We start from the raw sequence: 18,945 nt of genomic DNA, 5'->3' as shown, positions 1-18,945 counted from the left end.
CATTGTAGATGACATTTATTTGATCATTAAGTTGTGCCTTCCTCCTCCTCAACATGTTTGGCTATTTTCTTCCCCCAGACACATGGAAAGCTTTCAGCTTTTAATGAAGAACTCCTTTCTGGAGCATGTTTTTAGAATATGAGTTTAGTAGCACACATGATGTAATCCCAATTCCCATCTTTGCGTGCAAGATGGTTCTGTGAAAATGAAACCATAAATCCCATCTGAATTCTAGTTGCTGGGTTCTTTAGAGGAAGTATTCTTCTGTTTTCCTTTTTTTTTTTTTTTAAGAAACCACAGTTCTTTGTCATCTGAGAAACAGATCCATGGCTGAGAAGCCAGAAATATTGGAAGCATGTTTGTCTTTTTATTTTTTTTCTGGCCAAAGTTTGTCCAGAGGAATGAAGTAACGTTCTGGGCTGGGCACATGGAGGAAGTGTCCGTTTTTGCCCTGTACCCAGGACATCCGGGAGACTTCACAACGGAGAACTTACATCTAGAAGGAAAAAGCTCTCACTTGTTGTTGAGTGCTGTAAGATTGGTCATTGCTGCAATGCTAGCAAAATTTTTTTTTCTTTAATGCACTCCCAGTAAGGATTACATTCCCAGATAGCTGGTGAGCTCGCAGATTTCACAAGTGTAATGAATTACTGCTTCAAATACAACCCAATTCATCACCCAGATCATGGTTTTTAACCAGTTTCACAATTTGAGACTAGTTCCATGGTGGCTTAGATGGTAAAGAATTTGCCTGCAATGCAGGAGACCCCAGTTCGATCCCTGGGTTGGGAAAATTCCTGGAGAAGGGAATGGCAACCCACTCCAATATTCTTGCCTGCAGAATCCCATGGACAGAGGAGCCTGGCATGCTACAGTCCTTGGGGTTGAAAAGAGTCAGACATGACTGAGCTACTAACAGTTTACCTGCTAAAGATGTCTGTTTTTCCTGACCCAGGGTGATATCTCGTCATGTATTTCATTATTTAACTAGATCAGCAAGGTCGTTCACATCACTCTATCTTGAGAATAATGAAATGTCTTTCCCCTGGAGAGAAATCCATCAGTGGCCGTCGTCACTGGTGTCTGTTCTTTGGTCCTTCTTCTCTGAAAGTTCCACGGCATCAGGCCTAAATGCAAAATCCTTCCAGACACACACACAAAAAGAGAAAGAAGCCCAGCTGCTGATCAGGTAGTAAATCATCCAATCATTTAGAGAATAGTTACTGGGAAACAGAAATATTTACATTGGGTATTACAATACTTTTGTTGTGGCTTCTTTTTCTTTCTTTCTTCTTCTTTTTTTTTTTTTTTTCTTTTTTAAAAGGGAGACAGAAGAATACTTCATGTAAAGAACGGAGCAACTAGAATTCAGATGGGGTTATGATTTTGTTTTACCATTTTGCGTTTTATGGCCCTTCGTCGTCCTAAGGATTTGTGTCTCTTAAACAGCTCTTTCGTGGCCATTGGTGCCCACTCTGTGCTGGCAGAAACCTGGGACTCTTCCAGCCCAGGGCAGGAAAGAGGGTGCTCTTGGTGACTAGGGCTCCACACACCCAGGTTCGCTCTCTGAGGCCCTTTTTAAGAAAGGAGAAAGACGCCCATTTCCAAACCCCACCATGTCACTTGTTACAAGCATCAGCAAGAAGGTCTGAACAGTTCTGTGGCGGCTTCGGGGAGCTCAGAAAGTGAGGGTCCTTTTCCTGCCCTGGGTCACTCCTGGCCGCCCTCCCTCAGCGCTGATGGTATGGAAATCTGCAGAACAGAGCTCTCTTTGGGCAAGCAGGAGGGAGCACATTGGATCGAACACACACTGTAAGTTTGGTTCAGTGCAGGTCAGTGTTGAAGCGGGCCCAGCTGGCTGCTCGGCAGGTCTGCCTGGGAGCTGGCGGGCTGGCTTCCGCCAGAACATCCCAAAGCCAAGAACATCCCCTCTTTTGCCCCAGAGCACCAATTAATAAAGTTCCTTGTTGAGCGATGTGGGTGAGGAAAACAGGCTGAACGGCATCCAGCTTTCTGTAGAGCAGCTTCCCAGGTCATCAGACCTGCAGCCTGGCTGGACTTCCAGCCAGGTAACTCCCACAGCCCCTCAAGTATTGGCTGCCCTGTGGGTCCAGGCAGACTGGTCATCTTGCTTCTCGGGTTTAAAGTTGTGTGCCCATCGATTTAAGGGAGTTTTCTTTGGTGGTTCTGAATAACCTGACTAGATTTTTTTTTAAAGTTAGAAATTGAGAAAATGCTCTTTGGAAAAAAAGAAATTAAGTATTTTCTTTGTTCCACAGTGTGAAGCAAAGGCCAGATCTGTGCTAGGTGGCAGAACTTTTAAGGGTCAAAGTATCTTCTATCCGTTTTGTTTTGTGTGTGTGTGTTGGGTGGTGGTGGTGGTGGTGGTGGTCTTTGGTTCTTGGTTTTTGAAGCAGGAAGAAATGCTTTCTTATACCCCAAAAGAGCAACAGTTCAGTAATGACTCAATATTTTTTCTGAGTGCCTCCGATGTATTTTTCTCATTCTTGACACTTACATTCCTTCCAAAAGTGTTTTATTGAGAACCTGCTGGGAAGCCTAGCGTGCTGCAGGCCACAGGGTCACAAAGAGTCGGACACGACTGAGCAACTGAACAGCGACAGCTGGTTCCGAGCCCAGATCCAGGGCTAAGGGTACAGAGGGGATCAGACAGATGAGTGTTGTTGCCTAAGTCGCTCAGTCGTGTCCGACTCTTTGTGACCCCATGGACTGTAGCCCACCAGACTCCTCTTTCCGTGGAATTTTCCAGCCAAGAATACTGGATTGTGTTGCCATTTCCTTCTCCAGGGAATCTTCCCGACCCCAGGATCGAACCCAGGTCTCCTGCATTGCAGGCGGATTCTTTACCATCTGAGCCAAGATGGATGAGGCCCCTTCCCTAATGGGGGATGCATGCCTCAAACAGGTCACAGAGAAAATAAGCAGTAAATGTGATGAGCAGAGAATGAGAGCAAGATCCTGCCTGGGGTTGGGGGTGGGGGGTACAGAGGAGTCCAGATATAGGAAGGGTCAGGCCGGGAACCCTGCTCCGGAAACTGCCGCTTAGGATGAGGGCTACTAGTTGCTGGCCAGGCAGAGAAAGAGGGAAGAATGTTCCAGGCCAAGGTAAGAAGGAAAGAAGTGAAGTGAGCTGGACCTGGAGGGGTGAGGGGGTGCGGGGGCCAGTCCACGCTATGGAAGTTGAAATTGACTCTGGGTTCTGGAAGAAGCGGCGTCTGTGGTTTTAAGTGACGGAGTGATGTGGTCTGATTTTTTTGTTTTCAAAAACCTGACGCTCTGGCTCACTTTGGCCAATACTGGATGGGAGCGGGGTAGGAGTGAAAGCAGGAGGCTGGCATACAGGCCCTCCCAGAAGGGCAGATGAGGGAGACGGTGACGGACCAGGGAGATGGGAGGTACGGTGGATGGAAGCTGACAGGTTTAGTAAAAACAATCGCTCATGTTCTTTGAGAACATGTTTATACGTGTTTAAAATATACTATCTTCACAGAAACCCTATGAGAAGATCCTATTATCCCTGTTTTATTTTATTTATTTTTTTGGCCACACTGCACAGCATGCAAGACCTTAGTTCCCCAACCAGGGGTCAAACCTGTCCCTCCTCCAGTGGAAGCACGGAGTCTTAACCACTGGAGCACCAGGGCAGTCCCTCTTCCCTTTTTAGATGAGGAAACGGCAGTGCAACCAAGTCCAACTTTATGCCCAAGGTCACCAGAGAAGAAAATGGTGGCGCAAGATTTGCTCTCAACCACTATGGTCATCCTGCTGTCAGAGATGTATTTTGAAGGTAGATTTGTCTGCCGTCAATTTTTTTATTACTTGGAAATATATCAGCCCAAGTTTGTCCTAAGATATTGGCTGAAAGCCTTTTGGGAGCAGGAACTGGCCCAGAGGCTGGAGCCTCAAAACTGATTAAGGAAGACCCCACGCCAGCCCTTTAGTACTGAGCCCCGCGGGGGACTCTTCTCAGCTTCAGCCGCCTGGTGCCCTCCATTCAGTTATTCAGTTGGGTGAAAGCTTTCCTTCAAATGGCCAACCAAGAATTTTCCTGGAGGAGAGGGCAGCCTTTATGTCTACATACAAGCGATGGCCCCGGGCTGAGTGTAAGGTATGTCAGCATCTAACAACCTCAGTCTCTTGCCACTAGTAGCTCCGTGACCCTGGACAAATGTCTTAACACCTCCGAGCCTCAGTTTCTACATCCATGAAGTAGCCAGGATGTCAGCCTCGCACTGTTCTTGTAAACGTTGCTGAAGCACTGGTTGTGACAGTGTCTCTGCACATTGTAGACCATATGGGAGTTGGCGAGTAGCAGCTCATAAATGCCACCTTCGTTTAGGGAAAGAGGGGCAGTTAGGAAATGAGTAAAGTTGGCTTGGCTTCTGATGGCAAATCTACTTGATTATTTTTCAAGTGATAGCACCAGTAATCAACATAAATGGGCTCGATTCTCCATTCACCTGTGCTACTGAAATCTCCATCCACCTCTCTATGGACTAGTGTCAACCTTCACCACACCAGTACACATAAGTCACCACACTTAGGCAACGATTTTTCCTCAAACTAGAGGTGAACAGAACCCTGATTCAGATCATTGCTAACTGCTTCTTCCCATTCCAACCCCATGGCAATAAATGGGAAATGGAGAGACCCACCCGATCCATACTATAATTTCTCTCTAATTGCTTTCAAAGTCAAGTATTGGCATATTAAATATAGTGTCCATTTAAGAGGAGATGAGCAGAAAGGGCAAATGTAAGATGAAGGAAAAGGAGAAATTGTGTTAAGTGTAGGGAAGAGCTTGGATGGTGAAGTTGGACCACCTTCGTGGTAGTAACTGAGCCACCATAGATAAGTCACTTAACCTCTCTGAGCCCAGGTTACTCATCTCAAAGCAGGCACCTACCGACTACAGCTGTTGTCAAAGTTAAATAAAACAATGCCTATAAAGGGCTTTTGCTTCGTAAGCGTTCAAATACAAGCTTCTGCGGCTGCCGTTATAGCCAACTGGTATTTTTCAAAAGGAAGAAGCAAATTCTTAAGCTTAAAAAGAATGGCTGTTTTATCTATGTTGGCAGTGATGTTGAAGAGTGAAATGGAAGCTAATCTATAGAATCTATTCTCACAGTCCTTTCTGAGAGAAGTGGATGTGGGGCTTTATTTACCTATGAAAATAATCATTTACTTAATTTTCAACTTTTCCTGTTTTACAGTCCTATATTTCTAAAAGGCGTGTTAAATCTCATACTATGCAGACCGTCTTATCACATCAAGAACAGCCTAAAACAGGGAATTCCCTGGTGGTCCAGTGGTTAGGGCTCAGCATTTTCACTTGCCATGGCCCCAGGTTCAATCCCTGGTCAGGGAACTAATATCTCGCAAGCTGGATGGTGTAGCCAAAAAAAAAAAAAAAAAAAAACAGTTGTAAGCCCACAGTCCAAAGACTTCTGAACTGCAGGTGGCCATTTAAAAGGGGGAAAAGCAGCCCAAAGCTATAGGCCCATGTAAATGCCAGCTGTGGAGCTGTAACGACAAGAACCCACCATTTTTCACCTGCTTTCAGGTTCCAGCTGGAAAACACAGTTGGCAAATCAGTCCTGCTGTTCTTAAAGAGATTTCTACTGAGTCTACAACTGTCCACAGTGGCACATGTGATTTGTTCACTTCATAAATGGAGAGGGTCATCTGAGTAGTCGTAAATATCATGGACAGCAACATGAATACTTCAGCATCAGTGCCACAGGACTGGATCCAAAATTCTGTGTACTTGTGACTTAAAATGAGAAGCAGTATATTATGAAATTATTTTGCAGAAAGTCTAATTGTCCCCTACAGTTTCTAAAATGCTGTATCAACAGTTTTATTTATTATCATTTGTGAAACTAAATGAGAGAGCTGGAGAGAGAAAACTTTTCTTTTTTAATTCCAGGGAAAAAAATTGTTTTGATCATTTTGAGTCTCATAGCAAATGAAAAATAACAAAAGAAAACCTAATATAAATGCTTCATTGTTCATACAGATGTACAGTTCTAAATCGTTAGGATCCCAAATGCCAAAATTGTAACCAAAAATAATTTGACGTTTATAGCTAAATTGAATTGAGTGCTAAATGAAACAGGATAAGCCCCATTTAGCACTGTGGAAAACATGATTTCAGAAAAAGAGGGAATATGATTTGCTGCTGCTTGTTTTTCGGGCTTTCAGAATCATGTCTTCCTGGCAAGGCAGTGTTGGCCAGTGGGTAGGATGAGGGTGGCTTTGGAGCCACACAGAGTCAAGTTCAGACTCTACAGGCAAGGCTGTGTGGCTTTGGACAAGTCGTTTACACTCTGTGAGTGTTTTCCTCTTCCTTGTTAGGCAGTTGATAGTGGTCCCTATACCACCAAGTCTCTACCAAGGAAAGGAAGAATGTGCACTTGACAAGCAGGTGGCCTGGCACCCGATGGACGCTGAGCCAACCAACAGCAGGGTTGGGGGGAGACGTACGAGCTGATGGAGATAACAGGGCATGGATAACGGTGGTGGTGGTACCTTGCTGCAGCCCCAAGTCAAGGAGCCAGAGCATATGTTATTTAACGGCTTATGGTAACTCTTCCCATAAGGAAAACAAAAATCATAAATATGTACAAAGCTTACATTGTGAAAGAAATTCAGGCAAAGCTCAGGTGTGGTAAATACCAGGTCTCTGATTCTTTCTTTTACTTTCAGTTTCCTCCTATTACTTCTTACTTCAATGCACTGTCTTTATAGAGAATCGTTCAGTGGTCTGATCTTGCAATAAAATCATCCAGAGGGAACTTCCCTGGTGGTCCAGTGGTTACGGCTCCAGACTGCCAATGAAGGGGCACAGGTTCAGTCCCTACTCGGGGAACTAAGATCCCACATGCCAAAGGATTTTTTTAAAAGTTTTTTTAAAAATCATCCATAAGATCTAATGACACTAGCCTGGAACCCCATGATTCCAGTCCATCTAGATAGACTGTTCACTAAAAACCGGAGCAAGTTCTTCCAGGGTATAGAAGATTCCAGAGTCCTATCAGGGTACATACTGGCTTTTTCCCGCAATCTTTTCTCTGTATTTACTTCAGCTCTGGTTGAGGAATAGGTAATTTTTCAATAAAAGATATTCTTTTTAGTAACTCGGAAAACCTTGATCATGAGTTTTAATTATGATTTTTATTGTACGATGTGTTTTGTTAACGCTCCAAGCCATGTGAAAGTCTTTGGAGCTGTATTTCCAAATTCTCATAAAAGAAAACCATTACCCGAATTTATATATGAATGATTTTGTAATTTGTGGAATAATAACTTGCCGTGGAGTAAATCTTCAGGAGAAAACTGGGATGAATCTTTTGAATACCAAATGGGTTTCACTAGGAAGATCACTGAAGCCTCACTTCCTTGCAGAAAGTGACTGAAGTGCCTTCTGGTGTTCATTGACAAACAAGCGCTGTCTTATGATGCTTTGTTTTGAATATGCTGCATAGAATAATTAAACCCACAAACCATTCTCATCGTCTTCAAAGAAATAACAGGAAAAGATGACATGTCATCAATGAGATTTTCATATTCAGAGTAATTGATGCCAATCTCTAAGCTTTCATTTCCCTGTTTCTGTCATTTAAGCAGTTCTAACGTTGATGTCAAGTTGTCAGGATGGGTCTTGATGACCTGACAGCGTTTGGAACTCTTGAAATAACAAGAAAGGGAATGTGATCATTCCCACCCCGCATGCCACCTCCATGATCAGTGATAACAATTTTGAACCAAAAAAAAAAACAAAAAAGAAAGACGTTTCTTTTACTGATCCAATTAGTTTGACTACATTCTATCCAAACTGGGTTGCTTTTCTGTGATCAGTTCAGTTCAGTCACTCAGTCATGTCTGACTCTTTGCAACCCCATGGACTGCAGCACGCCAGGCTTCCCCATCCATCACCAACTCCCAGAGCTTGCCCAAACTCATGTCCATCGAGTCAGTGATGCCATCCAACCATCTCATCCTCTGTCTTCCCCTTCTCCTGCCTTCACTCTTTCCCAGCATCAGTGTCTTTTCCAATGGGTCAGTTCTTTGCATATTTTCTGTGATAGTGATTCTGTTTGTGCCCTCTATTTATTGATTATGCTTCTGCATTATATTGGACTTCCCTGGTGGTTCAGTGGTAAAGAACCCACCTGCAAATGCAGGAGACCTGGGTTCAATCCCTGGGTTGGGAAGATCCCCTGGAGGAGGAAATGGCAACCTACTCGAGTATTCTTGGCATTCATGGGATTCTGGCAAATCCCATGGACAGAGGAGCCTGGTGGGTTACAGTCCATGGGGTCGCAAAAGAATTGGACATGACTTAAACAACTGAACAAAAACTACAAGGCATTATGCTCGGCTTCGGAATGTAGTTTTTGTCCCTTAGCTCAATATACGAGAGGACAAGTCAATAGGAAACAGAATAGAACAGGGAAAATCCTGCAACAGAATGCAGTCCTCACTCCAAAGGTGGGGGCTACAGAAAGAGCCCCCCTCGCAGAGGGAAAAGTGAGCAGGTGTTTCTTCCTGTTTTCCATGCTTTGGGGAATAAACTATGCCATTTTGGTGAAATCCATCTCATTTAAACGATATAACTAAATTGTATAATGGTCAGTTTTAGAGTAGGGGCATTTCAACATTGATCCCCAAGAAAGCAATTTGGGAGTAATGGTTTTTATTTCAATACAGAAATCATTTCAGAAATGCAACAAATTTTAAAAGGAGGTATGTATAAAATCATTATGTATCTACAATATAACGTTTTACTGTAAATTCTAAATGATCATTTTTCAGCCCTATCCACCACCAAAGACTCTGACATCAGAAAACACTCAGCTGGAAAGGGCGAGATTTTACTTGTTCTCTTATAAAGCAAGCATGTGCTGACTGAGGGTCTGCATCTCCATCTTCACGCCAAGCCACTTCCTACACCTTAGGGTCTCAGAGTCAGCTGCTAGCTGGAAGATACAGGAGACTGACCTCAGGCCCCTTGCACTCACCACGAGCCTCAAGGCTGAGTTCATCCTCTCGTTTTTCCCCCTTGGGACTCACCCATCTCAGCTGACAACTGAGGTTCCTAATTCTGCCTGTCTCCTGAATTTCCCACCCCAAAGGCTCCTGTCCCCTCTTTGTTCAGAGACTCCCACCAGTCTCTTAATTAACCTTCCTCTGCCTGTTGGTCTCTTCCCCCTCAGAGTGGCCTTTAGCTCCAAAGCTTGTATCTGCTCAGATCTCTGCCACATTTAATGGTTCCTTAGTGCATGGCGGGGGGCTTCCCAGGGGGCATTAGCGGTAAAGAACCCGCCTGCCAATGCAGGAGACATAAGAGATTCAGGTTCGATCCCTGGGTGGGGAAGATCCCCTGGAGGAGAGCATGGCAACTCACTCCAGTATTCTTGCCTAGAGAATCCCCATGGACAGAGGAGCCTGGTGGGCTATAGTGCACGGGGTCGCAAAGAGTCAGACAGGACTGAAGTGACTTAGCACGCATGCATGAATTGCATGGCATGAAGTCAGTGACACTTGTTCCCAACCTGCTGATCTGAACAGCAGCACATCTCCTTACCCCAAACTGCACCTCATCAACTTGGGATTCCATGGAGTCTTACCCTCCTGTACCCCTCCCCCAACTACCATGCTGTTTACTTACCCTCCAGGCCTCCCTGCCTTTGAGGATGCAGTAACTCTATCTGGAATATTCTCTTTGCATCCTTCCTTACTTCCCAACTCACTAACCCCTCTCAACATGACTCCCCCATCTTCCACGACTCACTTGGGTACCACCTCCCCCCGGGTTAGAAGCCTTTCCTTGAACTCCCACAGTGCTTTGGGTGTATCTCTATCACGGGGCTCTGACCACTCTTTGGGTCTGTCCTCCACCCGATGGTGAGCTCTTGGGGTCTTAGACCCAATGTCCAGCACAATAAATGTTGGTTAAATGAGCGAATATTGAGATACCACTTGTAACAACAAAACAAATGGAAAACGGCAAAATCAATTCCTGGCATTTTATTTTCTGGTGTAGAGAGGAACAGAATGCCTCGTTAGATCAGCTAATCTAATAAGCAGAGAAAAAGAACGTTCTCATGAAATTATGCATTCACCTTCTGTCTCCATTTGCTGACATACAGAATCTATCTAATTGGATTTTCTCCTTGGGGAAATCTAAGGGACACGGGTGTATTGCTGTCACATTTCCAATATGGCCGTTGTCCATCCACTTCCCTCGGCTTTCTCCAGGGACGTTTGACTTCCAGTCCCTTTTAAATTAAACATAACTCTCAGAAAGCTTCACCTGAGTGACTTCTGGGTTTCTTCCACGGCCCCTTGGTGGGTCATGGTACCTAAGAGGGATGAGAGTCAGGTGTTACTGGGGGGGGGGGGGGTGTGTTCTGAGTCGCTTCAGTCATGTCCGGCTCTTGATGACCCCATGGACTATAGCCCACCAGGCTTCTCTCCAGGGAATTTTCCAGGCAAGAATACTGGAGTGGGTTGCCATGCCCTCCTCCAGGGGATCTTCACAAACCAGGAATCAAACCCACATCTCTTATGTCTCCTGCATTAGTAGGCAGATTGTTTACCACTAGGGCCACCTGGGAGGGGACGACCTTGGACAGAAAGAGAATGTGCCTTCAGCGTTGCCCTCAGATCCAGTCATCCACACGTCCGTCCCCGCTTCCACCCATCCGTTATTCTGCTCAGCGTGTGTTCAGCCAGCACTTGGCACAGTGTGTACGACAGGTGCTCGGCAATTATCTCTTGACCAGCTGGGAAAAGCAGTGCCACACGGTGGTTAAGAGGGCAGGTTCCGAAGCAGAAGCGCCTGGATGCTGCCCTGTGCAGTGTGACCTTGGGCAGGTCAGCTAAGCTCCCTGTCTCGTGGCCTCCTTGTTTAAATTGGGATAAAAATAGCACCTAAGGGCTTCCCTGGTGGCTCAGACTGTAAAGCATCTGCCCGCAATGCAGGAGACCTGGGTTCGATCCCTGGGTCAGAAAGATCCCCCGGAGAAGGAAATGGCAACCCACTCCAGTACTCTTGCCTGGAAAATTCCAGGGCTGGAGGAGCCTGGTGGGCTACAGTCCATGGGGTTGCAAAGAGTCGGATACGACTGAGCAACTTCACTGGTTCACTGGTTCACATAAAGGGCATAGCACAGTGCCTGGGCTGGAGGTGGGGCCACAGAGAGCAAAGAGCCTTCTGGTGGCTTAAATTCTTGAGGGAATATAGGCAAATAAATGAACAGGTGAATCAACAAGATAGGAAAGTGAAGGAGTTCTGTGACGTGGGGAATGTGGGTGGTGGAGCCTACTCTAGGTAAGATGACCTGGGAAAGGCCATCTGCGAAGATGGTTAAGCTCACGCCTGTAGGACGGAAAGCAGCCGGCCCCACAAAGAGCCAGGTGGAGAGTGTTCCAGGTGCATGGCAGAGGGAGCGCAAGGACCCTAAGTGGAAGAGGGTACGGAGTGTTCTAGAAGGAGGCAGAAGGCATGCTGGCTGGGGGAGAGTGAGCCGTAGGGAAGACAGGCGTGATGCACTGGGAAGGTGAGGATTTGAGTGGCTGGCAGGTCGTGGAAAGCTTTGGGATTGCACCCCAGGTGGGTGGGGAGCCACTCAAGGGTTCCCCTCAGGGCAGTGCCGTGATCTCCCCCCCAAAGTGGGACCAGGACCCTGTCACTGCCCTGGGCGCTTCACAACCTGGGGGCTGGGGGCTGGACCATCTGGCCCTGAGACAATATCAAAGCAGAGAGGTTCTGATACACGGTGTGTGGGCCACGGACCCCCAGTTCCCGGGCCCAGAGGATGAGCCTCAGCCTCGGAGGCCAGGCCGTCTGGCTTCTCTCCCGTCTCATGTCCTTGTCCCTTATGGGAAACTGAGGCTGGAGAAAGCGCTGGGTTTTCTGAGCTCTCCGTGCCCAGGCTGTTGCAGGAGAGTCTGAGGCTCTATTCTCCCTGGGCTTCGCCTGGGAAGACGCAATATTCACAGTGGTGTCGGTGTGTCCAAGCTGCAAGCCCATGTTCCCCTTTCAGACTCTACTCAAAAAGGGGTATGTCTCTCAGTGTCTTAGCTATAGGCGGACATGCTCAGACCATCCCCATTTCCCTCTCTGTCAATACAAGGAGACACAGGAGAGGACTTAGGAACCTGCTAGACTCAAAATGTGATGTGTTTCTGTTTAAGTGGCATTTGGACCCAATGAAAAATAGTGAATCTTTAGGCAGAAATACTCACACGTCTTTGTATTACTAGACTAAGTCACATTTTAAAACCTCATCATTCACTTTACTGTTGTTAAACCCCTGCATTCTTCTTATCCACCAGTTTGCTGACTGTAGTTGACGCAAAACTCATTTTCGCCAATCCCCAGCTTTCCAGACAGATTTTCTATATTTTTCATCCATGAAGGGAATGATCTCCTTGGACATCCATCTTTCAGTTGGAAAGCCTTGAAATTCTCTCTTTGCTCTACAAATTCCTCCTCTCTGTGTTACTCTTCTTAGCATTAGGTATTCATATACCTTGATTTGTCCAAAAGGTGGTGGTGGTGGTTTAGTTGCAGAGTCGTATCCGACCCTTTGCAACTCCAGGCTCCTCTGTCCATGGGATGTCCCAGGCAAGAATACTGGAGTGGGTTGCCATTTCCTTCTCCAGGGGATCTTCCAGACCCAAGGATCGAACCTGCATCTCCTATGTCTCAGGTGGATTCTTTACCACTGAACCACCTGGGAAGCCCTTGTCCAAAAAGAGGCCATCCAGCCTTGTTGGAAACAGAATTACTCAATTATGAATGAGAGGTGCATACCGCAAAATGATTATTGAACGGTAAAGCATATAAGTCATAATAACATAACTTCCATTATATTAAATTTTTCTTTTTCTCCTTTTTCTACTCTCTTGAAGCTGACCAAGCCCCCTCCATCACCAAGACCTCTAGGCTGTTACAGGTCCCATCTCGGATGGGCGAAAGCTCTGTCCTTGCTGACACCTGTGCTCTAGGCACTGGCCACCTGCCCCTCTCTGCCCTGTCCTTTTAGATGGTCCCTCCTCTCTCTGCTTCCCTTTAGAACTACCTTCAGGAAAGTTTCTGTGACCTCCCCAGCCCCCACGCCCTGGGCCCACGCCCCCCCCAACCCCCAGCTGTCCCATCAAGGTCACCAACCTCCCACCCATCCCTGGAACTCTGACCACATGAAGGAAGACCACCAGCTCCTTCTCCAGACTCCCGTCGCCTCCCCCATCCCTCTCCTTCCTCTGCCCCTGACCCTCCAGGCAGGGCTGCAGGCAGCAAGCCCACCCCGGGGGGTCCTGTGACAGCTCAGAGGAGGATGCTGAGAAGACGCAGATTTGAGACCAGAGGCCAGAAGGGAGGTTAGGCTCCTCCACCAGGGCTGATCTCCTCCTGAGCAGAGGGAAGAGTTAGGGTATGGAGCGTGCACGAGCTTTGTCAGTGAGTGTGAGAAACGGTTGGCGTTTTCTATTCCTAGCACGTTCTTCTCGAAGGCTCACTGTTAAGTAGAGCACAACTCTGACCCACTGTGATGGTCCAGCTGATTTAAACCAGGCATATCCTAAAGAGATCAAAACCCGCGTAAAAATGGGAGAGGATTCTCAATTCTGGACTTGGCTGGAGAGAGTCTGAAGAGATCTGACTTTGCAAGGGAACTCTGTCTCTCATCTGCTACATTTGCAGCACTGCAGCTTTGATTTCTCCCATATTGATCAGGGCAGGCTTCCCTGGTGGCTCGGTGGAAAGAATGTCTGCCAATGCAGGAGACACGGGTTCAATCTCTAGGTTGGGAAGATCCCCTGGAGAAGAAAATGGCAACCCACTCGGTATTCTTGCCTAGAGAATCCTGTGGACAGAGGAGCCTCATGGGCTACAGTCCATGGAGTCACAAAAGAGTCGGATATGAGTTAGCTACTAAACAACAACACGAACAATCAGGACTTTGGTTATAAAGCCCAACTGGAACCAGCTGAAGAAGAGACAGGGGTTGATTGAGGAGAAGGGGAGGCCCGAGGCACCTGGAAGACTCCACTTTTTGTCCCGTGTCACAGCTGATGATGGCTGGGTGTTCCCGGGGCCATGTCCGCCTGCACCCAGGGTCCAGGCTGGAGGAAGCCTTGAGTGCATCTGTGTGAAGCTCTGAGAGCAAAGAGGAAAGTCTGCTTCTCCAGAGTCCCCAGCTCCAGGCAGGCTGCAGGGAAGACTATAGATGTGTTCGCTTGGGTCCCAGGTTCATCACAGGGCTGCGGGTGGAGTGACCGCTGAAGAGCTGAGCGGTGTGACATGCATTCCCTGGATGGGAGGCTGGACAGCATCGTCACCGTGTCCTCACCTTCTCAGAGTCCAGTGTTTCAAACACTCTCCACTCATGAGAAGGCAGAAGGAGAAGGGGGCGGCAGAGGATGAGATGGTTGGTTGGCGTCACTGACTCATTGGACATGAGTTTGAGCAGACTCTGGGAGGCAGTGAAGGACAGGGAAGCCTCAGTTCAGTTCAGTCGCTCAGTCGTGTCCGACTCTTTGCGACCCCATGGACTGTAGCACACTAGGCTTCCCTGTCCATCACCACCTGCAGTTAGAGTTGGACATGACATAACAACCGCACAACAACACTCATTACTGCCCAGACTGATAAAATGCAGAGGTGTTTAGAGCTTCTCCCTGTCTCCCACCAACCTGACTACCCGGATTCCAGACCCTCGGGGCTCCTGGCCTTGCCGACTTCTGCCTGGAACCCCCTTCTCCTCCCAGCCCAGTTTTGCCGGGCAGACTCCTCCTCTGCTGTCTGTAAAGCCTTCCCTTTTCCCTGTGCCCCACCTACTGTGCATCTGTTGAGCCAGGAAGACTGTTCCTGCCTCTGTGACAGCCCTCCTCTCCCTGCACTGTGTTCTGTCTGTCACCTCCCCGGGCAGTGTACCCAGCACATAGTAGGTGCCCAGGAAATACTCGTTGTGGTGATGTCGAGAAGGACAGAATGCATATATGACAGAAGAAAGCACAGAATAGTTTAAAACCTAAGCAAACTTAGGCTTTGCTGCCATCAGTGGAGGTCTAGTAGATCACAGGCCATTTTAGTTAGAGGGTTTTGCTCCTCTACCAACTCATCCTAGAAATTCAGTATTTCAGTATGACCAAGGTCATTTCCCTGCCCCCCCCCCACCCACCTACAGCACTCTTTCCAACATTTCATCATTGTTTGAAACACTTCTTTGACATTTTAATATTGATACCTGGCTCCCTCACCTGTGGGAGAATTAGGGGGCCAATATTGTGGATCCAAAATTATGTTTCCTACGGGGAGCTTAGCTGCTGATTCTAGATAGCAGGGCCATGTGACTTCCAGAAGGGTGGGCCTCTTCTGAATTTCTGTCAACTATAATGACTACTGCTGTATGTTATATATGTAAGTTACTAAGAGAGTAAATCCTAAGAATTTTCATCACACACACAAAATCTACATGTGCTGTTCATAAAAGAGTGTTGCCTGTGTGTGTGCACTTGTGTGCGTGTGCACGTGTGCACACACACCTGCCTATGTTGGAGGCCTGAGATGGGAGGGGTGAGGAGGGCACCACGGGTAAGACAGGGGCTGCTGTTCAGAGTGCATGCTGAGTCTGCTTCTGGCTCTCCTCTGGATAACCTGAATAGGTTGAAAGCCCAAGAGAGTCTCATGGGGTCATCTGTACAGTGAGGAGGGACTCGGACCCTTGCTGCCATCCAGCCTAGATATTCACGAGCAACATGTCAATGTGAATCTACACCCACATTTGTGTGGTTTTTATTTTTCCACAGAGGTCTCATTGCCAGCAGTTTCACGGAAACCCACTATCTGCAAGATGGCACGGACATCTCTCTCATCCGAAATTACACAGTAAGTCCTGCTTGGACCACCATGATATTATGCAATCAGATCTGTGCTTAAACTCTGTAGCTGTTTTATCCTCACCGAAGTCACATGCCCAAATCCTTCCATTAGACCCCAGAAGAGCTTGGGCTTCGCTTACTGTTTGGCCATTCCATTGTAACTCCAGAAAAACTTGACTTTGGCCAGGTATGTGCCAGGGCAGTCCTTGAAGGTACGGCTTTATTGCAGGCTGACATTGAATCCATCTGCTAATAGCGATGGGATGCTAAGCCAGGCAAAGCCTTCCTGGAAACCGAGCCCAAATGAGAGTTTATTCAGAAAGCTGTCATCCCCAAGCTGAACTTGGCAGCGTTAAACTTGCAAGACCCTTAAAAAATTTCAAAGGAAAACTGACTCTGCTTAACCTGTCATAAATGTAGCCACCATATCGCTATGATGCTGTATCTTGGTTATTCGTGGAATGTGACATTTATCGGCTCTTGGCTTTCCTAATATCTGAAGTTTTCTGTGTAACGTAGGGTGTTAATTTTGTTTATTCCTGTAACAAACATCTACTGTGCTCAGCCCCAGATGTGAATGTGGGCATTAAAGAGAGTTGTTGCCCTCTGAAGGCTGATGGTTACTTGTTTTACAGAGCTATGGGTGTTTGTTTTAAAAAGAATAATTTTAGGGCTCCTTGGTGGCGCAGATGGTAAAGAGTCTGCCTGCAATGTAGGAGACCTGGGTTCCATCCCTGGATTGAGACGATCCCCTGGAGGAGGAAATGGCAACCCGCTCCAGTATTCTTGCCTGGAGAATCCCATGGACAGAGGAACCTGGTGAGCTGCTGTCCCTAGGGTCACAGAGTCAGACACGACTGAGTGATTTACACACACACACACACACACACACACAGACAAACTGAAAGGCTTTCCATCATAGGCAGAAAATTCTCCCTTCTCTGCATTATGCCAACACTTTCCTTTATCATGTGTTTGGCACTTCCAAACTGTTACCTTCAGATTTCCAGGAGTGTACAGAGTGAACTGATGCCCAAAGAAAGAACCTGAAAATCTTGGGTAAAAAATAAACATATAAGAATTTTTATTAATGCCTGAGCAAGCTTGAGAGAGCCAGATAAATCTCAGGGAATGAGGGGAGTTTGGGGGAAATTAGATACAGGTGTATGTGTGGTTAAATCTCCTGCTGTCCATCTGAAACTATCACAACATTATTAATCAGCTATACTCGAGTGGAAAATAAAAAGTTTTTAAAAAAGAAAAGAAATAAAAACAAAACAAAGCAGGGATGTAAGCTCAGAGCACTGGGCTGGTGAACTGAGGTCAATACCCCAACAGGCCATTCAGAACCTAGAGAGAAGACCCGATGCTTCAGTGCTTGGGGACTGGAATAAGAGAAGTGGGCATCTGCAATTGAAAGTCAAAGTGTCAGTTCCTCAGCCGTGTCGGACTCTTTGCAACCCCATGGACTGTAGCCTGCCATGGCTTTTTTCCAGGCAAGAATACTGGATGGAGTTGCCATTTCCTCCCCCAGGGAATCTTCCCGACCCAGGGATCGAACTCACATCTCCTCTGTCGCCTGCATTGCAAGTGGATTCTTTAGCCACTGAGCCATCAGAGAAGCCATGGAGAATCCCACAAAAGCTAGGCCCCCAGAGAAGGGCTTCCTCTGTGAAAAAAAAAGGACTAGGAAAACCCCAGTCCAGAGAAGGGGAAACAGAGAGAATTGTCTCCAGGTGTCCTGGAGTGAACAACGATTTCATAAAAAATAGAGAAAGTGAAAGCCCAGCTGGCCTCATAAAGTGTACATTTGAAATAGGGTGGACTGGTGCCCAAATTTCTAGAACCAGCATAGGGATGGGACTCCCATTCAGTGTACTGACCTCAAAGGTGGTCCCAGGTCAGCTGTATGGGATCCCCTGGGGCCAAGCTGAAGCCAACTGAAAATAGTTCTCTAGGGACATTTCTGTGACCAACCTAGACAGCGTATTAAAAAGCAAAGACATTACTTTGCCGACAAAGGTCCGTCTAGTCAAAGCTATGGGTTTTTCCAGTAGTCACGTATGGATGTGAGAGTTGGACTATAAACAAAGCTGAGCACCGAAGAACTGATGCTTTTGAACTGTGGTGTTGGAGAAGACTCTTGAGAGTCCCTTGGACTGCAAGGAGATCCAACCAGTCAAATCCTCAAGGAAATCAGTCCTGAATATTCATTAGAAGGACTGATACTAAAGTTGAAATTCCAATACTTTGGCCACCTGATGCAAAGAACTGACTCATTGGAAAAGACCCTGATGCTGGGGAAGATTGAAGGCGGGAGGAGAAGGGGATGACGGAGGATGGGATGGTTGGATGGCATCACCGACTCAATGGACATGAATTTGAGCAAGCTCCGAGAGTTGGTGATGGACAGGGAGGCCTGGCGTGCTGCAGTCCATGGGGTGGTAAAGAGTTGGACACGACTGAGCGACTGAACTGAACCAAGGGATATTTCTCCAGTCAGATTACGTAAGGTTCCCATGTCAAAAACAAAAAGGAAGAAGAATATTATTAAAGATAACCCAAAGTCAAAATGACGGGACACACAATTAGCAAAATCCAGCATAAGTGACAAGGGAAAGGAGAGAATTAGCACCTTCAGGAATGCGAGATGATAGAAAAGTTGGAGAAAAGTCTGAAATATTTTAAAGAGAACAGAACACGCCCAATAAAAATTCCAGAGTGAAAACATGGGGGAGGGGGAAGAAAACTAAAGATGCACCAGCAATGCGCTCCCCGCTGCTTAAGATGGGTTTCTCAGTGGCATCCTGAAGGAGCAGTTGTTGGCTTTAGAAGGCAGAGGGCACAGTGAACACAGGTTTGTCCCTGTTGAGTTTGTGGTGGGATGGTCAAGTGAAAGTGTTCAGTGGGGAGATAGATGTATGAGCCTGGAATCCAAGACAAGGATGAGGACCGCAAAAGAGGAGGGCCCATCTTGGATATAAGTAATTTCTGGTGCACTGGCTTCACTTGGGGGGGGCAAATGGCAAC

The 18,945-nt window shown here is 46.9% G+C and overlaps 1 protein-coding gene across 2 annotated transcripts in view; it reads left to right on the top strand.

Annotated features, from left to right (window-relative positions):
• ADAM12 (ADAM metallopeptidase domain 12) overlaps window positions 1–18,945 on the top strand; it is a 387,837-nt gene that overhangs the window by 223,977 nt on the left and 144,915 nt on the right. For both annotated transcript variants that reach the window (XR_009696164.1, XM_061162904.1), the window contains one exon: window positions 15,844–15,922. Coding sequence is in view for 1 of the 2 variants with exons in the window: in XM_061162904.1 (XP_061018887.1) it covers window positions 15,844–15,922 (79 nt within the window). In the remaining variant the exon portion in view is untranslated. The remainder of the gene's footprint in view (window positions 1–15,843; window positions 15,923–18,945) is intronic.

This window comes from Dama dama, chromosome 15 (genome assembly GCF_033118175.1).
Source record: "Dama dama isolate Ldn47 chromosome 15, ASM3311817v1, whole genome shotgun sequence".
Taxonomy (NCBI): domain Eukaryota; kingdom Metazoa; phylum Chordata; class Mammalia; order Artiodactyla; family Cervidae; genus Dama; species Dama dama.
Note: the sequence above shows the minus strand (reverse complement) of the source record. Positions and strands in the feature narration are given on the sequence as shown.